This window comes from Anarrhichthys ocellatus, unplaced genomic scaffold (assembly GCF_004355925.1).
Source record: "Anarrhichthys ocellatus isolate YVR2014 unplaced genomic scaffold, GSC_Weel_1.0 scaffold19, whole genome shotgun sequence".
Lineage (NCBI taxonomy): Eukaryota > Metazoa > Chordata > Actinopteri > Perciformes > Anarhichadidae > Anarrhichthys > Anarrhichthys ocellatus.
In genome coordinates this window covers 3464139-3479252 of record NW_022280049.1, presented here as the reverse complement: position 1 = coordinate 3479252, position 15114 = coordinate 3464139, and the positions used below count along the sequence as shown (strand labels likewise).

Genomic DNA, 15114 nt, shown 5'->3' with positions numbered 1-15114 from the left:
AAAAAAAAAAATGGACTCCATTTCTAATGTTCTTAAAAGCTTTCCTTTTCACTTGTGTGCTGGCTCAAATCCAAAAGGGATAAAACCACAGCTCTGTAGTCATCACAGACGTCGCCAGTGCTCCAGTTCTCCCCGCCATCCCACCCAGCGGCCATGCCGTCCATTAAACGAGATAGATACTTCCTATGACCATCCCATTGTGGCTGGACAGGAACCGCTCCATCAGATTACAGGATGTCATATGCAGAAGTCTTACTTCCTGTTTGCCCAAGGCACAAGGATCGGGTGTCAGCCCTCTGTCATCAAAAAAACCCCATCATCCTCCTTTCCTCCCTTCATCCCCCTCTCTGCACCCACAAGGCCACTGACCTTATAAATGTACTCTGTGACAGCTAACATCTGGTCAAATACACGGGGCCAGTCGGCCCGTCTTTGGGGGCGTCTAAGAAGACTGTACACAAGCTCAGGGTTGGAGATTCTCAAACACTTCATTCAGTCACATGCAAACAGGTTGATAGAGGCGACTATTTGAATTTGTTTTTTGGGGCTTTTTGTCTCATTTTGGTACCTGCTCCTGGGAGCGCTCAACTGCACCGAAAGTTACCAGAGACATTACTACTTAAATCCTTCGTATGAAACAAAAAGGAGCACTTCAATCACTCACTCATTTCTCTCCAGGTGTAGTTTGAGCTCCCGGCCCTCGGCTGAGATCAGAACCTGAGCTTCTGCAGGATGCTGGAGGGGGAAAAAAGAGATTGCAGGAAGTGGTCAAACAAAAGCGTACTTACATTACATACGATTTTTTTTTTTTTTAAATCAGTTTTCTTTTTTATTATTACAGATTCACCTCTTTGCCAGCAGACCTCCTGTGTCTGTAACGATGCAGCCATGTGGGATAAGTAATCTCATAACTCTGTACGTGATCAAGGATGCTCCTCAGGGAACCCTGCTTATTTTCTCCTGATGAAAAACAGAAAAAAAAGGAGGAAACATTTCAAATGACCATGTTGTGGGTGGTCTGCAGCATATGCACTGAAATTACCTGAAATTGATTTGGTTTTTTTTCACTTATGCATTGGATGATTCACTTTTTAACAGAGATAATTATGCATGCCCAACAAGCACGTTGCATTTTGAAACTGGAAAGACATTCCAACGCAATGCCGATCTAGTTTCCCCCGAGACATGCAGGCTACAAATTCGGGGAAACAATCAGACTCACCGTTGTAAACAGCGCCTTCAGACAGAGCAGCAGCAGCCTCGGCACAGTGGAGGAGAACTAGGAGGCACAGGCACAGGGAGGGCTGCACGGCATCGGCAGGAGGAGGACGCGCTCCTGGACGCATTCTAACAGCAAGCGGCTCCCGATGAATCTGCTACACTGAGACATACATGTGCGGTTAACGAGCCTCGGGTGTCTCAGACCAGATTGAGAGGACGCCGCCGGCGTGACATCGCGATAAGCCGCTGCTGCTCGTCTGAACGAGATGCCTGCGGAGTCCGCGGGGCGCACGGCGCTCTCGTTCTCAACCACTCCCCTTCGTCATTATTACTCACACACGCACGCACGCACGCACGCGGAGAGGGACAGTGTGCTCGCGGGCTGAGGTGAGGCAAGATAAGGTGGGATATGATGAAAAAGGTACGCGTGAGCGACACTGACATCCTGATGGAAGAAATGGGGAACAATGTGGACCACTTTTTCTTTTTTCTTTTTTTTTTGCGTTAGCTTAATCTTAGGCGTTAGAAAAGGAAAAAAACGCAATTAATATTTGTGTGTATATTTTTTCATTCTTAATCTATAATAATGATAAAAACAAGCATCATTAAACGATTGTGCAACGAGTTTCATAATTGAAGGGGTTGTTTAAGGACTATCTGCATTTTTTCATCACCATTTCTTAAAGGGGTATCCTAGCAATTTATTATCATACTTCGATTAAGTTGGTGGACTCACAAGAGACAGATTAAAACAGAAAAGAAAAGAAAAGACCGAAATAGCTCCACTTTTAGTCATTACAGTATGTTTCAAGTGGAGATAACCCTGAGGACATCACTGCATCTTCAGTTATCTTCTCAGACCACTGAAGACATTATACAACCATTTTCACCACCGGAGTAGTATGACAATTAAACCAACTTTTTTGTGTAGAATCGAGTACATTATTAATTATCAGAATTCATTATTATAATGCTGCATTCACCCAACGTTGGCAGAATGAGAAAAACAGTAAAACTTCCTTTTATTCTGAATTGGGAGTGTTCCCACATTATTCCAAAATGGTTATTATCCCAACTGATGTAATATGCCTTGTAGTCACACCACTTAAATTGCCTGAAGTATTTGGAAGGATTTCTTAACAAGTGAAAACACATACAAACGGGTAAATAACCTTTTGAGTTAGCTGAATCGATTGCATTACAGCACAATGGATTTTACTCCGCTGTTCGTTAGTGGCTCTGCAGCCATGTTGGCATCAGTTTGTTCTGTGGTTCTTTTCAACAAGTGGGCGATGCTGTCTCCTTGGCCTACATGCACATTTTGTTTCCACTCGTTTGCTCTTAATTGCAGTCTGAACACTACGACGTAAAAGCAGCTTACTTCTCAGGGGCTACGTGACGAATCACAACCAAGTACAGGAAATATTTTTCAAAGAGCTATTTAAGGACAGTTTTATTGAGGTTGTGTCGACTTTTTCCTCGTTTTTTTTCTTTCCCAACCAGGATTAAGTTCAGGCCCTGCAAATAAACACATGCTGTCTTTAAATAACCACACCACTTGCCTCAACATGTTCTGGTCACTTAGATACCTTCTATACTATAAGGTCGTATGTCGAGTCACGTGTTGGCACTGGTCCAAGTGAACTGATCTAAGCATTGGGTTAATGTCTTTAAGAAAAGAGCAACTTCTGCAATCAGAACCTGTTTTTGTACACCGTAGTTCATTTAAGTGCAGTGTGTAATTGTTCACCAACTTATTATAGAGGTCTTATTATAACAAATGGGCTTTAGAGAAATCATTTGATCCCAAATGCTGAAGAGCTGAGTTGGATCCTGGTTACATAAAGTACAGTGGAGAAGCTACATGATGTTTCTTTTCAAAAAACAAGGTCAGAAGACCAAAAATACTGTAACCGAGCCTACTACGCAGTATCAAAATACAGTTGGCTTCTACCACTCCAGGAATCCAGCAGCCATTCATACTGAGCCGGTCATTTATAAGTGCAATGATAAATATGCCACAGAGCACATGTCAGAGGGCTGGCGTGTACGCAGCAGGGTGTGTGAGGTATTCTTAGCACCGGTGACAGTGCAGGCCGCCAAATCCATTCACATCTCTAAATGGCGTCCTGGCTGCAAGACAAGGCCACTCGGTCCTGCCAAGGTATTGGTTCGTGCTCCACTCTGCTCATTCCTGGCTCAGATATGCTCTTTCTTACTACGGACTAAGTGATATTGAACACTTTGCAGATAGGCTTCCGGAATCATTTAAAATTCAAAGATTAGGAACCTGAACAAAAAGAAGAAAACAAAGCAAGATAAAGAGAACAGTGGGGTCAAGAGGTGTCATGTTAAAAGAAAGACGGTGATGGTAGTATTTAAATGATATTCATGATATCAAATGAAGATATATTTTTGGAAAAGCAACCTTAGTAGAGCATGACAAGGAGTGGGAAGACCTGAGGGGCAGAATCAGACTGCTGTGTGTGTCCTCAACACCCGCTGCTAAAAAAGATTATGAAATCATCTGCTTCCCTTTGAGCATGACAGGTATCATCATCAATTTAAGCAGAAAACGTCCCACTTTAAGGCAACATTATGATTGAAGTTTAATACGTAGAAGTATGAATATGTTCCGGCTGTGAGAGAGTAATCGTACAGAGTCAACCATCAAAGGCTTCAGTCTCGGAAAAAACGCTCTTACGAGGGATCCAAGGGGCCCTGAGCTTCACGGGTAGCATGCTGTTTGACACAGTTGTTCATCTACATCAGTCAACATCAAGCCGCTCTATCATATGTCCACTGCTCGCATGGCTCCGCTCAGTTCAGTCATGTTCTCCTGCAGCAGCACAGGAGCCGTCATCAGGCGTCGTCCTCCAGGATGTCCGGGTGCTCCTCCCAGAACTGCTCTCCTATGATGTCGCCGTGGTGGGCGTGCACCCGCCTCCTGCTGCGAGTAACGGCCACATCCTCCTCCTCTCCGTTCGGCCGCTTCACGCGCTTGGTGGCAGTTTCATCTCGCTGGACACAAACAATGAGGAATATTGGTAGTACAGTTAAAGGCAACCTGGAGGACAGCGGTGTCACGATTCCATTTAAACATTTTGTTTCATGGTGCTTTCAACAGTCAAAAAAAGCCACTGGATCCTGGCAATCACGTCCTGCTATATTTGTCGTGTTGCCTGAGGTGGCGTGTGGTACCTGTGCGTAGCAGAGCCTACAAACTCTAGTTTTATTCTGTCAACGAAGCGTTCGTTGTCTACAGAACTCTTGGGCAAGGCAAAACATTGCCCCACCGGTGACCTCAGGGAAGCAGGAAGAGTTTCCAATTCTGCTGTAGAATGGAAATGATGACGACACCCCTATTAAAGGAATAGTCCAACATTTTGGACACATCAGACACACAGTTTCCACACTTCAGGAAGTCCACTAGTCCAGCACATAAGCCCCAGTAAAACCACAACTTCATCTTCTCACACTTCTGTTTTTGTACGGACGAAATAAGCAATAAATAACGTGTTAATAAGACCAGTAGGTGTTGTTGTTTTTTCACAATGCTTAATATGTTGAGGTAATGCACATGCAGCACTGCAGCATCCTGTGTAAAGCACAATGATGCTCACCACTTTTCATAGCAATCCATATGTTTCTAAACCTGCCATGTAGACGTTTTTTCTTTCATTTCACTATGTATGAAGATCTAACAATAAAGTCTTGTAAGCTGCTTGAGTTTGTATTTATTCCTTCATCGGGAATATTTTGTCATTTGACAATAAAGTACATGCAGGGACCTGTTGGAAGGTTTACCTGTTGATGCATTTAAAAACACTTTAAAAATCAGCTACAGAATGGCGACCACTTTAATGCAAGACAAAAAAGGCTGTTAAAAAGTGTTAATTCTCACATGTTGGAGTTTTGAATGTGTTACCTGTAAGCAAGTGGAGTATGAGGCAACTTTGACCAAAAAAATAGAAACCTACATTTTTATGGCCAAAAATAACAAAGTAGTAAATGAACATGCACAGGAGAAACAGTACATGTTAAGTTTTGGAGTTGCAGCTTTGCACAAGTGCACAAAACTCTCTAAACTCAACATTTTCAGCTGATACTTGTCACGCATACAGGAAGAAGCTCATGGCAGAGAGCAGAGGCCGAGGCAGAGAGACGATCCCGAGTTCAGACAGAGAAGCCATGTCGAAGAAAAACACTGACTAATGTAGACGTAGATGACGTGTGAGGCGGAGGTGGCTGCAGTACGGCTTTAAAAGCCTTCATCACACATTGGGAATCAAAGATATCTAACAGGAGTTATCCAAGTGAATCCCTCTGTAATAAGCTCTTTGTAGCAGCTCACCTTTTCCCAGATGAGAGTGGTGCCTTTCCTGTGGAGGGCAGACTCGGTGTTGTAGTTGATATCAAACTCAGAGAACAGGATCTCGTTTTTGTCTGCAGCTAATGTTCCCTAGAGGGAGACATCACACAGTTATACATATGGATGTAAAGATTACAAAAATGTGTGTAAACAAAAATCATCTAATTTTTCAGTGAGGCCTCACTGACAAAGTCATCTCATCCCACTGGTTCTATTGCTGTTTGAATGAGGGATTCCATCGAGGCGATGATCTATAAGGAAGATTATCTTTGACTTGGGCTATTTTTTTCCCCAAAGAAACATTTGTAAAGTGATAAAAAGGAACTAGGAAGCATGACGGGTTGATGGGACGACTCGCGGACATTTCCACAACTCGTCACTTCCCTCGGAGCCCACCAGAGAACGAGGCGACTTCAAGAGGACAGATGTGTCAGTCAGTCGCATGTGTTCATCTCCAACGAGAATAAACCAGAAGTAAATATTGTGCTGGCCGTGTTAATACGCATAAAGAAATGGGCCAATGAAATGCAGTCACAGCTGTACCTTCATATGCATCCACCTGACATCCAGAAACATGGCTTCTTGGTAACATAACAAATATTTATATGATCAAAGTTTACCGACTAATAAGTCTGTCAGTGTATATTGAGTTGATTAATACATACAGTTGTGTGAAAAAGTGTTTGCCCCCTTCCTGATTTCTTATTTTTTTGCATGTTTGTCACACTTAAATGTTTCACATCATCAAACAAATTTAAATCTTAGACAAAGATAACACAAGTAAACACAAAATGCAGTTTTTAAATGAAGGTTTTTATTATTAAACGGGAAAAAAATCCAAACCTACATGGCCCTGTGTGAAAAAGTGATTGCCCCCCCCTGTTAAAACATAAATTAACTTTGGTTTATCACATCTTTGGAAAGCTGAGTTCAATTTCTCTAGCCACACCCAGGCCTGATTACTGCCACACCTGTTCTCAATCAAGAAATCACTTAAATAGGACCTGCCTGACAAAGTGAGGAAGACCAAAAGATCCTCAAAAGCTAGACATCATGCTGCGATCCAAAGAAATTCAGGAACAAATGAGAAACAAAGTAATTGAGATCCATCAGTCTGGAAAAGGTTACAAAGCCATTTCTAAAGCTTTGGGACTCCAGCGAACCACAGTGAGAGCCATTATCCACAAATGGCGAAAACATGGAACAGTGGTGAACCTTCCCAGGAGTGGCCGGCCGACCAAAATTACCCCAAGAGCGCAGCGACGACTCATCCAAGAGGTCACAAAAGACCCCAGAACAACATCCAAAGAACTGCAGGCCTCACTTGCCTCAATTAAGGTCAGTGTTCATGACTCCACCATAAGAAAGAGACTGGGCAAAAATGGCCTGCATGGCAGAGTTCCAAGACGAAAACCACTGCTGAGCAAAAAGAACATAAAGGCTCGTCTCAGTTTTGCCAGAAAACATCTTGATGATCCCCAAGACTTTTGGGAAAATACTCTGTGGACTGACAAGACAAAAGTTGAACTTTTTGGAAGGTGTATGTCCCATTACATCTGGCGTAAAAGTAACACGGCATTTCAGAAAAGGAACATCATACCAACAGTAAAATATGGTGGTGGTAGTGTGAAGGTCTGGGGCTGTTTTGCTGCTTCAGGACCTGGAAGACTTGCTGTGGTAAATGGAACCATGAATTCTGCTGTCTACCAAAAAATCCTGAAGGAGAATGTCCGGCCAACTGTTCGTGACCTCAAGCTGAAGCGCACTTGGTTTCTGCAGCAGGACAATGATCCAAAACACACCAGCAAGTCCACCTCTGAATGGCTTAAGAAAAACAAAATGAAGACTTTGGAGTGGCCTAGTCAAAGTCCCGACCTGAATCCGATTGAGATGCTGTGGCATGACCTTAAAAAGGCGGTTCATGCTCGAAAACCCTCCAATGTGGCTGAATTACAACAATTCTGCAAAGATGAGTGGGCCAAAATTCCTCTACAGCGCTGTAAAAGACTCATTGCCAGTTATCGCAAACGCTTGATTGCAGTTGTTGCTGCTAAGGGTGGCCCAACCAGTTATTAGGTTTAGGGGGCAATCACTTTTTCACACAGGGCCATGTAGGTTTGGATTTTTCTTTTCCCCTTTAATAATAAAAACCTTCATTTAAAAACTGCATTTTGTGTTTACTTGTGTTATCTTTGTCTAATATTTAAATTTGTTTGATGATCTGAAACATTTAAATGTGACAAACGTGCAAAAAAATAAGAAATCAGGAAGGGGGCAAACACTTTTTCACACAACTGTAGTTATCAATAAGGGGAGCAGCTGTGTGTTTGAACTTTATTTGCTGCTAAGAATATTGTTTATTTTATATATATTGATTTATTTACATTTGTTGTTGGCGTTGAAATAGTATAGTGTACAATAGTGAGTTATTTAAACACGGCTGCTGTTGCTGCTTAGGAAAAACAATGCGTCTTTTTTCTAATTTATTGTCTTTTTTTCCCCTCACAAAATAATAAAAAAGAACCGATAAGCAGTATCGATAAGAGTACAAGTATTGATAAAACCCTAACGATACCCATCCCTAATAATGATATGAATCAGAGAAAAGAGCTTTAAAGCTGCAGCAGAAAATGTTTAGTCTATTTATTTGATAAAAGACTTAAACAATAAATTGATGGTTTATATTGTATTTGATTAATTTCTTGTCAATTGACTGACTAATCAGACAAAAGTGGCTTACAGTTTAAAAAAGAAAATGTGCATCTCATCTGTAGCAAGACTGAAACATTCATTGTGTGTAGACAGTAATATGTCTTAATAAATGTATTCATGTTTTATAAACTATAAATATGCGGGATTTGTTTTTAATGTTGGTTTGGAGATCTCACTGTTCTTCTCTTGTTCTCTTTAAAGATATTCAAAAGGAATAAAGATCAAAAGAAGAGGTATTCCCATTATCATAACACAGTATATCTGTATAAACACATGCATCTGTACACAAAAACACATATTAATCACCTTTAAGCGATCCTCTGCCTGGGCTGTGGTGAGTCCCCCCTTTTGTACTAAAGTCCAAAACACTGTGTTGTACAGATTATTGATGTGACCTGAAAGACACAGGAACACGTGTGCAGTCGTCAGCTTCATGAACCGATGCATCTAGAAGTCAAATGCACGATCTGTACAACAGTCAGCACTTACAGTCTGCTTGCCTCCAGCTGAGGTAGTCTCTGAGGTTGCGGTTGCTGGGATACAGGACCACGCGTCCGTCAAAGCCCGGGGGGTACAAGAGGGGCTGCTCCCCGAAAAACTCCTTCCAGTAAAACACATATGAGGAGGAGAACTGGGAGGCCACATGAGTCATGAGCTTACTGCCAGGAGAGAGAGAGAGGAAGAAGTTAAGTGAAAAGCGTGAAAAGCTTGTGTGGGAATGACGTTGGACGAAACATTGGTACCTGGCTCTCCTCTTAAACCAGGTAGAGGTCCTCTTGAAAACAAAGCTGAACTCATCACTTTGACCATAAGCAATACTGACGTCCTCTAGTTCTTCCATGACAGAGCGTGCACTCCGGGTCATCAGGCCCAAAGCCCGGTTATCACTGGGCTTTATAAACTTGTGCTGCTCTGCAAACCTGAAACAAAAAGCATGAAGAAACTTAGAACAAGAGAATCGTGTACAGCATCCTATGGATTGGCACACAGCTTGAAGAGGAAACTCACTTGTGGAAGTTGCGTCCATCCAGTCTCACAACAATGTAGCAGTTTCGGAGACAAGTGTCATCGGTTTCAAAGTTGCGGACGTACTCAAACTTGCTCTTGGCCATGTTGCTGGAAGCGGTAAAAAGACAGGCCAGAGGTTGGACAACACAAGACCGGACACGTCCACCGAATCTGCAGGCCTTTCCAATCAGCATGAGGGTGCTCCTGGAACGAAAAAGCAATAAGCGCACACATAATGTACTTTACAAAGAAATTTACAGCAGGATCAATTTATTTAAAAAAATTATAAAAAAAAATGAACCAATCACATGAACACTCTTCTTGATGCTGCAATATTCGTATCTCTGCTGCTTATTGATATTGTAATTGTGTGCTATCGCCCACTATCCACAACAACCATATTATGACATCGAAGCAAATTAAAAAACACATTTCACTCATGACGGGGCTAATAATGGGATTACTGTCACAGGTTCCTCTGACCATCTTTAACATTGGTCATTACTTACACTTGGATATCTTGTGTTGTGCTCGTAAGTTAGCTGACGTTGCTCCGTTTGTTTCATGCGTTAATATCTTGATATTTCGTAAGTTACACAAACACCAATATTCAATATAGAGTAGAGTAATGAAGCAGTGTCGACGACTGATATCTACATTTATCCTCAGACGGTTGTCGGGTCACACACGTTGGTTTGTGTATAGTCCATCAACGAATTATGTCGTAGTGAAGCCGCAAACCACCGAACAAAGGTTCCGGAGCACAAGACTGAAATTAACAAACAATTAATTAAAATCAAATAGCGTGTTACTTTCAGTTGCTTGTTCACCCACTTTAAACGACCATTATCATACAAATTAATTATTGTGCTGCTGCTTTGGAGTATATGTACATCAAAGCAAGCAGATGTATCATACTTATGTAGGAGCTAGAAAATATAACCTGTGTTTTAGCGCCATCTTGTGGTTATGGAGAGAAAGTGGAGACCAAAGATCGTGTATGTGTAAGATGAAACACGTCGTACGTTTAAGATGAAACACGTCGTACGTAACTGGTCGGCGGTTTTCTGGGGAAATTCGTTGGGATTGTTTCATGAATGCATACCTAATTAGGCAATTACTATCTAAATATTACAGGAAATAAAACATAACGTTAGATAACAACATAAAAACGCTTCCCGGATTGAAAAGCTCCACAATAATTGCGTGCTCGCTCGTGTCTCTGACGTTTAGGGTCTCCTAAAATAGGTGCAGAGTGTAACCTCAGCCTTTAACTGACGGCAGCTACTTAACCAGGATTCTTCACTTTACCGTGTGCTCGTGGTGCTCATCTGCGGCTGTTTCAAACATGGAGGAGAGAGAAAGAAAAAGTGCAAAGTCTGACATTAAAGAAACGGTCGCTTCAGGCTGTTCACGAGCGCCACCAGTACCGGAGCACGAAGCGGCGGCGGGCAGCAAAGCCGGGGACGATGACGCAGACAAAACAGACGTCTGCTCTGATAACTTTGACCCGCTCTTGGCCTTGTACTCACCGTCGGTACCGCTTCCTTTCCCAAATATCAAGGGCTTCAACAATGTGGCGGCGTACGAGAGTTTCATGAAGGGCGGCCGGGGCAGAGCCAAACCGGAGAACGTGGAGAAAAGACGACGGAAGGCGATGAAAGGGGTGGCGGACCCGGAACGCATCGAAAGGCTGAAGAAGCTTATTGTGAACAACCCGGTGTCCGAGAAGGGGGAGAGCAGCAGCGGCACTGCGCGGAGAAAGAGGCAGAAGCCCCAGAAAAACGTCCTGACGAGGATGCCCCGTAGGTTCAACAACCACCACTAATAACAACAACGTCAGCACATTAACCCTGCTTCTGTTGGGAGTGCAAGTGCTGCACAGAAGTGTCACTCAATGCACAGGGCCTCTCAAAGCCTCTCCTAATAATAAGTTATCACCCAGTTATGGTTATGACTCCTTCATAATATTTTCATTTCAGACACGTCTCAACCCTTACAGTCACTTTACGGCAGGGCATCATCCTGCTCTTCAAATGGGAAACCACACATGTTCCATTATTACCTTGAAGCTGAAGGCACAATACAATACACAGTCGTGTTGTGAATATCTATAAACATGAGAAGATGGGGTCAAATCCCCATTATTCTGAGGCTATGGTGTGATGCATTTGAATATTAAGATTGACAGTGAATCCTCACAACTCAGAAGCTGTAACCAGAGATTCTCTGTCCATCATCCAATAGAAAAGTCCAAATCTAGTTCTAACTTCTTGCATGTTGAGCATTGCTCGGCGGAAATGTTTTTGCTTGTTTTTTCGTCGATCACTTAATTGGCCGTAGAGACGGTCGAGTAACCCGTTTGGTCGCGTGTCTTCAGTGTGCACAGGCAGTCCGTTGGGCGAGCTGTACAGATGTGTCCAGGAGAGGATAAGAGTCAAAGTTCACATCAGGACCTTCAAGGGACTGAGGGGAGTGTGCTCCGGCTTCGTCGTGGCCTTCGACAAGTTCTGGAACATGGTGAGCTCTCACACTCGTGTCCTTGTGACCGTGACGTCTTAATATTGTCCTCTTCACCATTTGTTTTTATTTCTCCTCACCAGGCAATGGTAGATGTCGATGAGACGTACAGAGAGCCTCTGCTCGGAGAGGCGTTCTACCACGAAAAGGCCCTCACCATTTCACGGGTAAGCCCTAATTTTCAATGTATATCTGACCGGAATACATTACTTGCATTACCGGTGCAGGGCACAGTGAGGTCCGTTACCCTGCTGAGGACTTGGACGTGTGCATGGAGCTCTTCATCTCACTGCGGCTGCTCCTTCCTGTTTCATTGCTCCCTGAAATATTTAAACCTGATCGGTTGTCTCAAAAACATTGTCTTGTTTTGTACAGACATTTTTGAATGTACATGTAGCTGTCAGTGCCAACATAAGGAATGCCTTGTTTCTTTTCATATGAACTAGCAGCAGTAAGAAGCATTGTTAGTATTCGCAGTAACAGTGATGCTGGATTACATGCATGCGCCGCTTCTGTAAGTAGTATTACTATAGAGAGAGGCAATTAAAGGATGTTGGGTGTAGTTTAAAAAAAAAAAAAAAAGGACAACCATAAATATTCGAATCAAAATGTGGTTTGTTTTCATGTTAATGCGACTGACATCTCTGTGCAGCTCTTTGAGAAGCTGAAGCTCCAGGAGAACCCAGGAGGTGATGAGCCAGCAGAAGCACAGGAAACAGCCGGCGAGCATCGGCGGCCGGCGAACCCCAAAAGTGCCCCGAAAAACCAGCCCGCTCACCCGACCGGCGAGAGAGGGGACGGCGGGATGGACTCCAAGCTGTCCGACGCTGTTGGAGTCAAACGGGACAAACGCAGAGTCTCGCTGAAGGCCCAGGGCCCCGAGGCGTGTCCGAGGAGAGACTCCCAGACGTACGGCAGGGTCCACACGCGCCACATCAACCAGCTCTTCATCCGGGGGGAGAACGTGCTCCTGGTTAACCCACAGCCACTCTGAGTACTGTCCTCGGTCTGATAACAGAAAGCTGGCCTACAAACAATTAAGTGAAACATCTGAAATGAACTGCCAGAGATTACATTTCATTAGATTCAGGGGAATCAAAGGAGGACTGTTATATCATATTGATATGGAGGTTATTCTCTGCCCACCAGAGAAAGGATCTTGATTTTTTTTTTTTTTTTAAGGAATAAAAGCTTCTCACTTCGAATTAGTAATTTCTTGTCTTGTTTTGTTGTCTTGACAGCCACTCAATTTATTTTGACACAATAACTGCGCGTGTGTTATGGTTATTACCCAGCAGGTGGCAGCATAAACGCATTAGTGCCATCTGCGGGGCCATTGTCATCTCAGAGAGCTTGTCCCTTTATGTTGCTTTTCCCCGTTAGTTTGAGCAGGAATGACAGCGCAGTCTCAGCGGACTTCATAAATGCATTATGAATAATTGAGTTTGTGAAGCTCGAGATTGCAGATGGCACTCAAAAGCTGTCATTTGTCTTGACGTCTCAGATTGCTTTTACTCTTTAATGGGCACATTACCCATAAAAGCACAATTTACTGCATCTCATGGAAGTTGTAAAGATGCTGCTTCCTTTTTTTTTTCTTTCCTGTTTGAAACCGGCAGAGGTTACTTTTGGATGATGAGCGGCACAGAATGACTTCATGTTGCGATGTTTGTGGGTCTGAATGTCTTATTTTAGTTTTTCTTAATTTGACTGCAGAGTTTAATTGACCCTCTTTCTATATATTTTCATGCCATAAATGGGACACATTCTAGCAGTAGCTGTTCATATATAGTTACTTTTCACATATATATTATTAGTGTAGCCCATTTAACAGGCCTCTCCAGAGAGTGGAAAATGGGGTCAATTGTTTAATGCAAGCTGTGTTTTAGTCGTGTTTGTCACACCAGTGTGTTCCAACAAACCTCGGTACACTACGAGAAGGGCACAGCACTGGTGGTGAAGAGACGCGCCGCAATTAGACTACACAACCTTCCTCCTGAGTGTGTCAGAGTAATCAGGGCAAACTGTACATTTCATCAGCTGAATGATATTAAAGGACAAAGTAACATTTCTTTACGTTAAACTTTATTAACTGCACCGGTCTCAATGAGCCTTATTCCAGTGAACGTGTTGGCGGCTCCATCCCATAATGTCTTAGTGTGATCTACTTTCTGCTCCTGCATGTTCACTTTGCAGTGGCACCCTATGGATTTGGTATCCGGCGAGATCATTTATCGTCCGATTTGCTACATTCGTGGCTTCCTGCCCTTATTAATGTGAATTGTGCATATTTACCGTCGACCTTTCTTTATTACCTCAAACAACTAAGTTCACAAACTCGCATTAACTAAATGTAATTTCAAAGTCGAGCGCGGCGGCGTCCCTTTTGCTGCTTGAAGCTCTTTTGAATGAGGCTAATGACACAGCACACCAAATAACACACCCCATTAACACATTTCAATCAACTGTTTAATGTTGTAGATAAAGAATCAATGTGGAAAACAAATCGAAACAATGCAAAATTTCATTTTCTCAAAGGATTTTCTTTTACATTTGCATATGCTAGTGTTTCAGTAACAATCCCATTTTAGAGAAGATCAAATCAATTCCAAGTACAAAATGAATAAAACAAACCTCTACTGATATATTTTAGAAAAAACAGCAAACAGATTTTGGTCATTTTAATGCTTCAGGCTCCGACGCAAAGGCTACTACGTGTTAGTGTGCTCAGCCTCCGAGCCCTCGGGAGAGTAGGAAAGCTTCAAGAACCTCAAAGCTCTCTGGGGCTGCAGAACCCACCGCCTTCTCCTCTGGTCAGTGAATTATTCATCTAGCCATTGACGTACTAAAAAATGTTAGGCAGCCGAGATTTACTTACTCATTACAAGGGTCAGGAGGCAACCACCGGCAGGCACTTGAACCGCTGAGGAGCGATGTGTTGTACGTCTAACAGATCAGCGAGCTGGTGCACTGTTCATTATGCGCTAACCCCCACACCACTGACCTACTGGGGGAGTACCGACTGGCAAAAAGCGCTCCCCTCTCATACATCTTCCGGTTATGACGGCAGCACGGTTTCTGAGATTGCTGTTTTAAAAAAAAAAGTGTAACTGAGAGGGCCGCATTTACCGAGATGAACGTTTAACAGCTGGACGCAATCTGAATAAGAGTCCGTGATTTCATATATATTTCAACCTGGGCTGTTCTGAAGTTACCGCTGACCTGCGTGTGGGACGAACAAAACGGGGAGCGAAGTAACTACACGATTGCATCCGATGTCT

The 15114-nt window shown here is 43.1% G+C and overlaps 3 protein-coding genes across 4 annotated transcripts in view; 1 reads left to right on the top strand and 2 right to left on the bottom strand.

The window, feature by feature from the left end:
* adam19b (ADAM metallopeptidase domain 19b) overlaps window positions 1-1749 on the bottom strand; it is a 17816-nt gene extending 16067 nt beyond the window's left edge. Inside the window, exons 1-3 of the mRNA XM_031857806.1 lie at window positions 1223-1749; window positions 848-960; window positions 665-735 (exon numbers count right to left, since the gene is read on the bottom strand). Coding sequence (XP_031713666.1) covers window positions 665-735; window positions 848-960; window positions 1223-1346 — 308 coding nt within the window. The 5' untranslated portion in view covers window positions 1347-1749. The remainder of the gene's footprint in view (window positions 1-664; window positions 736-847; window positions 961-1222) is intronic.
* A 29-nt stretch (window positions 1750-1778) lies between these two features.
* On the bottom strand, window positions 1779-10379 carry thg1l (tRNA-histidine guanylyltransferase 1-like). 2 transcript variants are annotated; one of them, XM_031857810.1, is made up of 7 exons: window positions 9823-10379; window positions 9314-9517; window positions 9049-9225; window positions 8795-8964; window positions 8612-8700; window positions 5576-5683; window positions 1779-4242 (listed from the first exon to the last, which is right to left on the bottom strand). In XM_031857810.1, exons 2-7 carry the CDS (start codon window positions 9505-9507, stop codon window positions 4084-4086), a joined length of 897 nt encoding a protein of 298 aa, XP_031713670.1. In that variant the 5' UTR covers window positions 9508-9517; window positions 9823-10379; the 3' UTR covers window positions 1779-4083. The 2 variants fall into 2 exon arrangements, with proteins under 2 accessions (XP_031713670.1, XP_031713669.1); XM_031857809.1 differs by having other exon boundaries at window positions 9971-10379.
* Window positions 10380-10601: 222 nt separating this feature from the next.
* On the top strand, window positions 10602-14052 carry lsm11 (LSM11, U7 small nuclear RNA associated). Its single transcript, XM_031857807.1, has 4 exons — window positions 10602-11118; window positions 11694-11833; window positions 11917-12000; window positions 12486-14052. The coding sequence occupies exons 1-4, from the start codon at window positions 10662-10664 to the stop codon at window positions 12825-12827; spliced, it is 1023 nt and encodes a 340-aa protein (XP_031713667.1). The 5' UTR covers window positions 10602-10661; the 3' UTR covers window positions 12828-14052.
* The last annotated feature ends 1062 nt before the right edge of the window (window positions 14053-15114 follow it).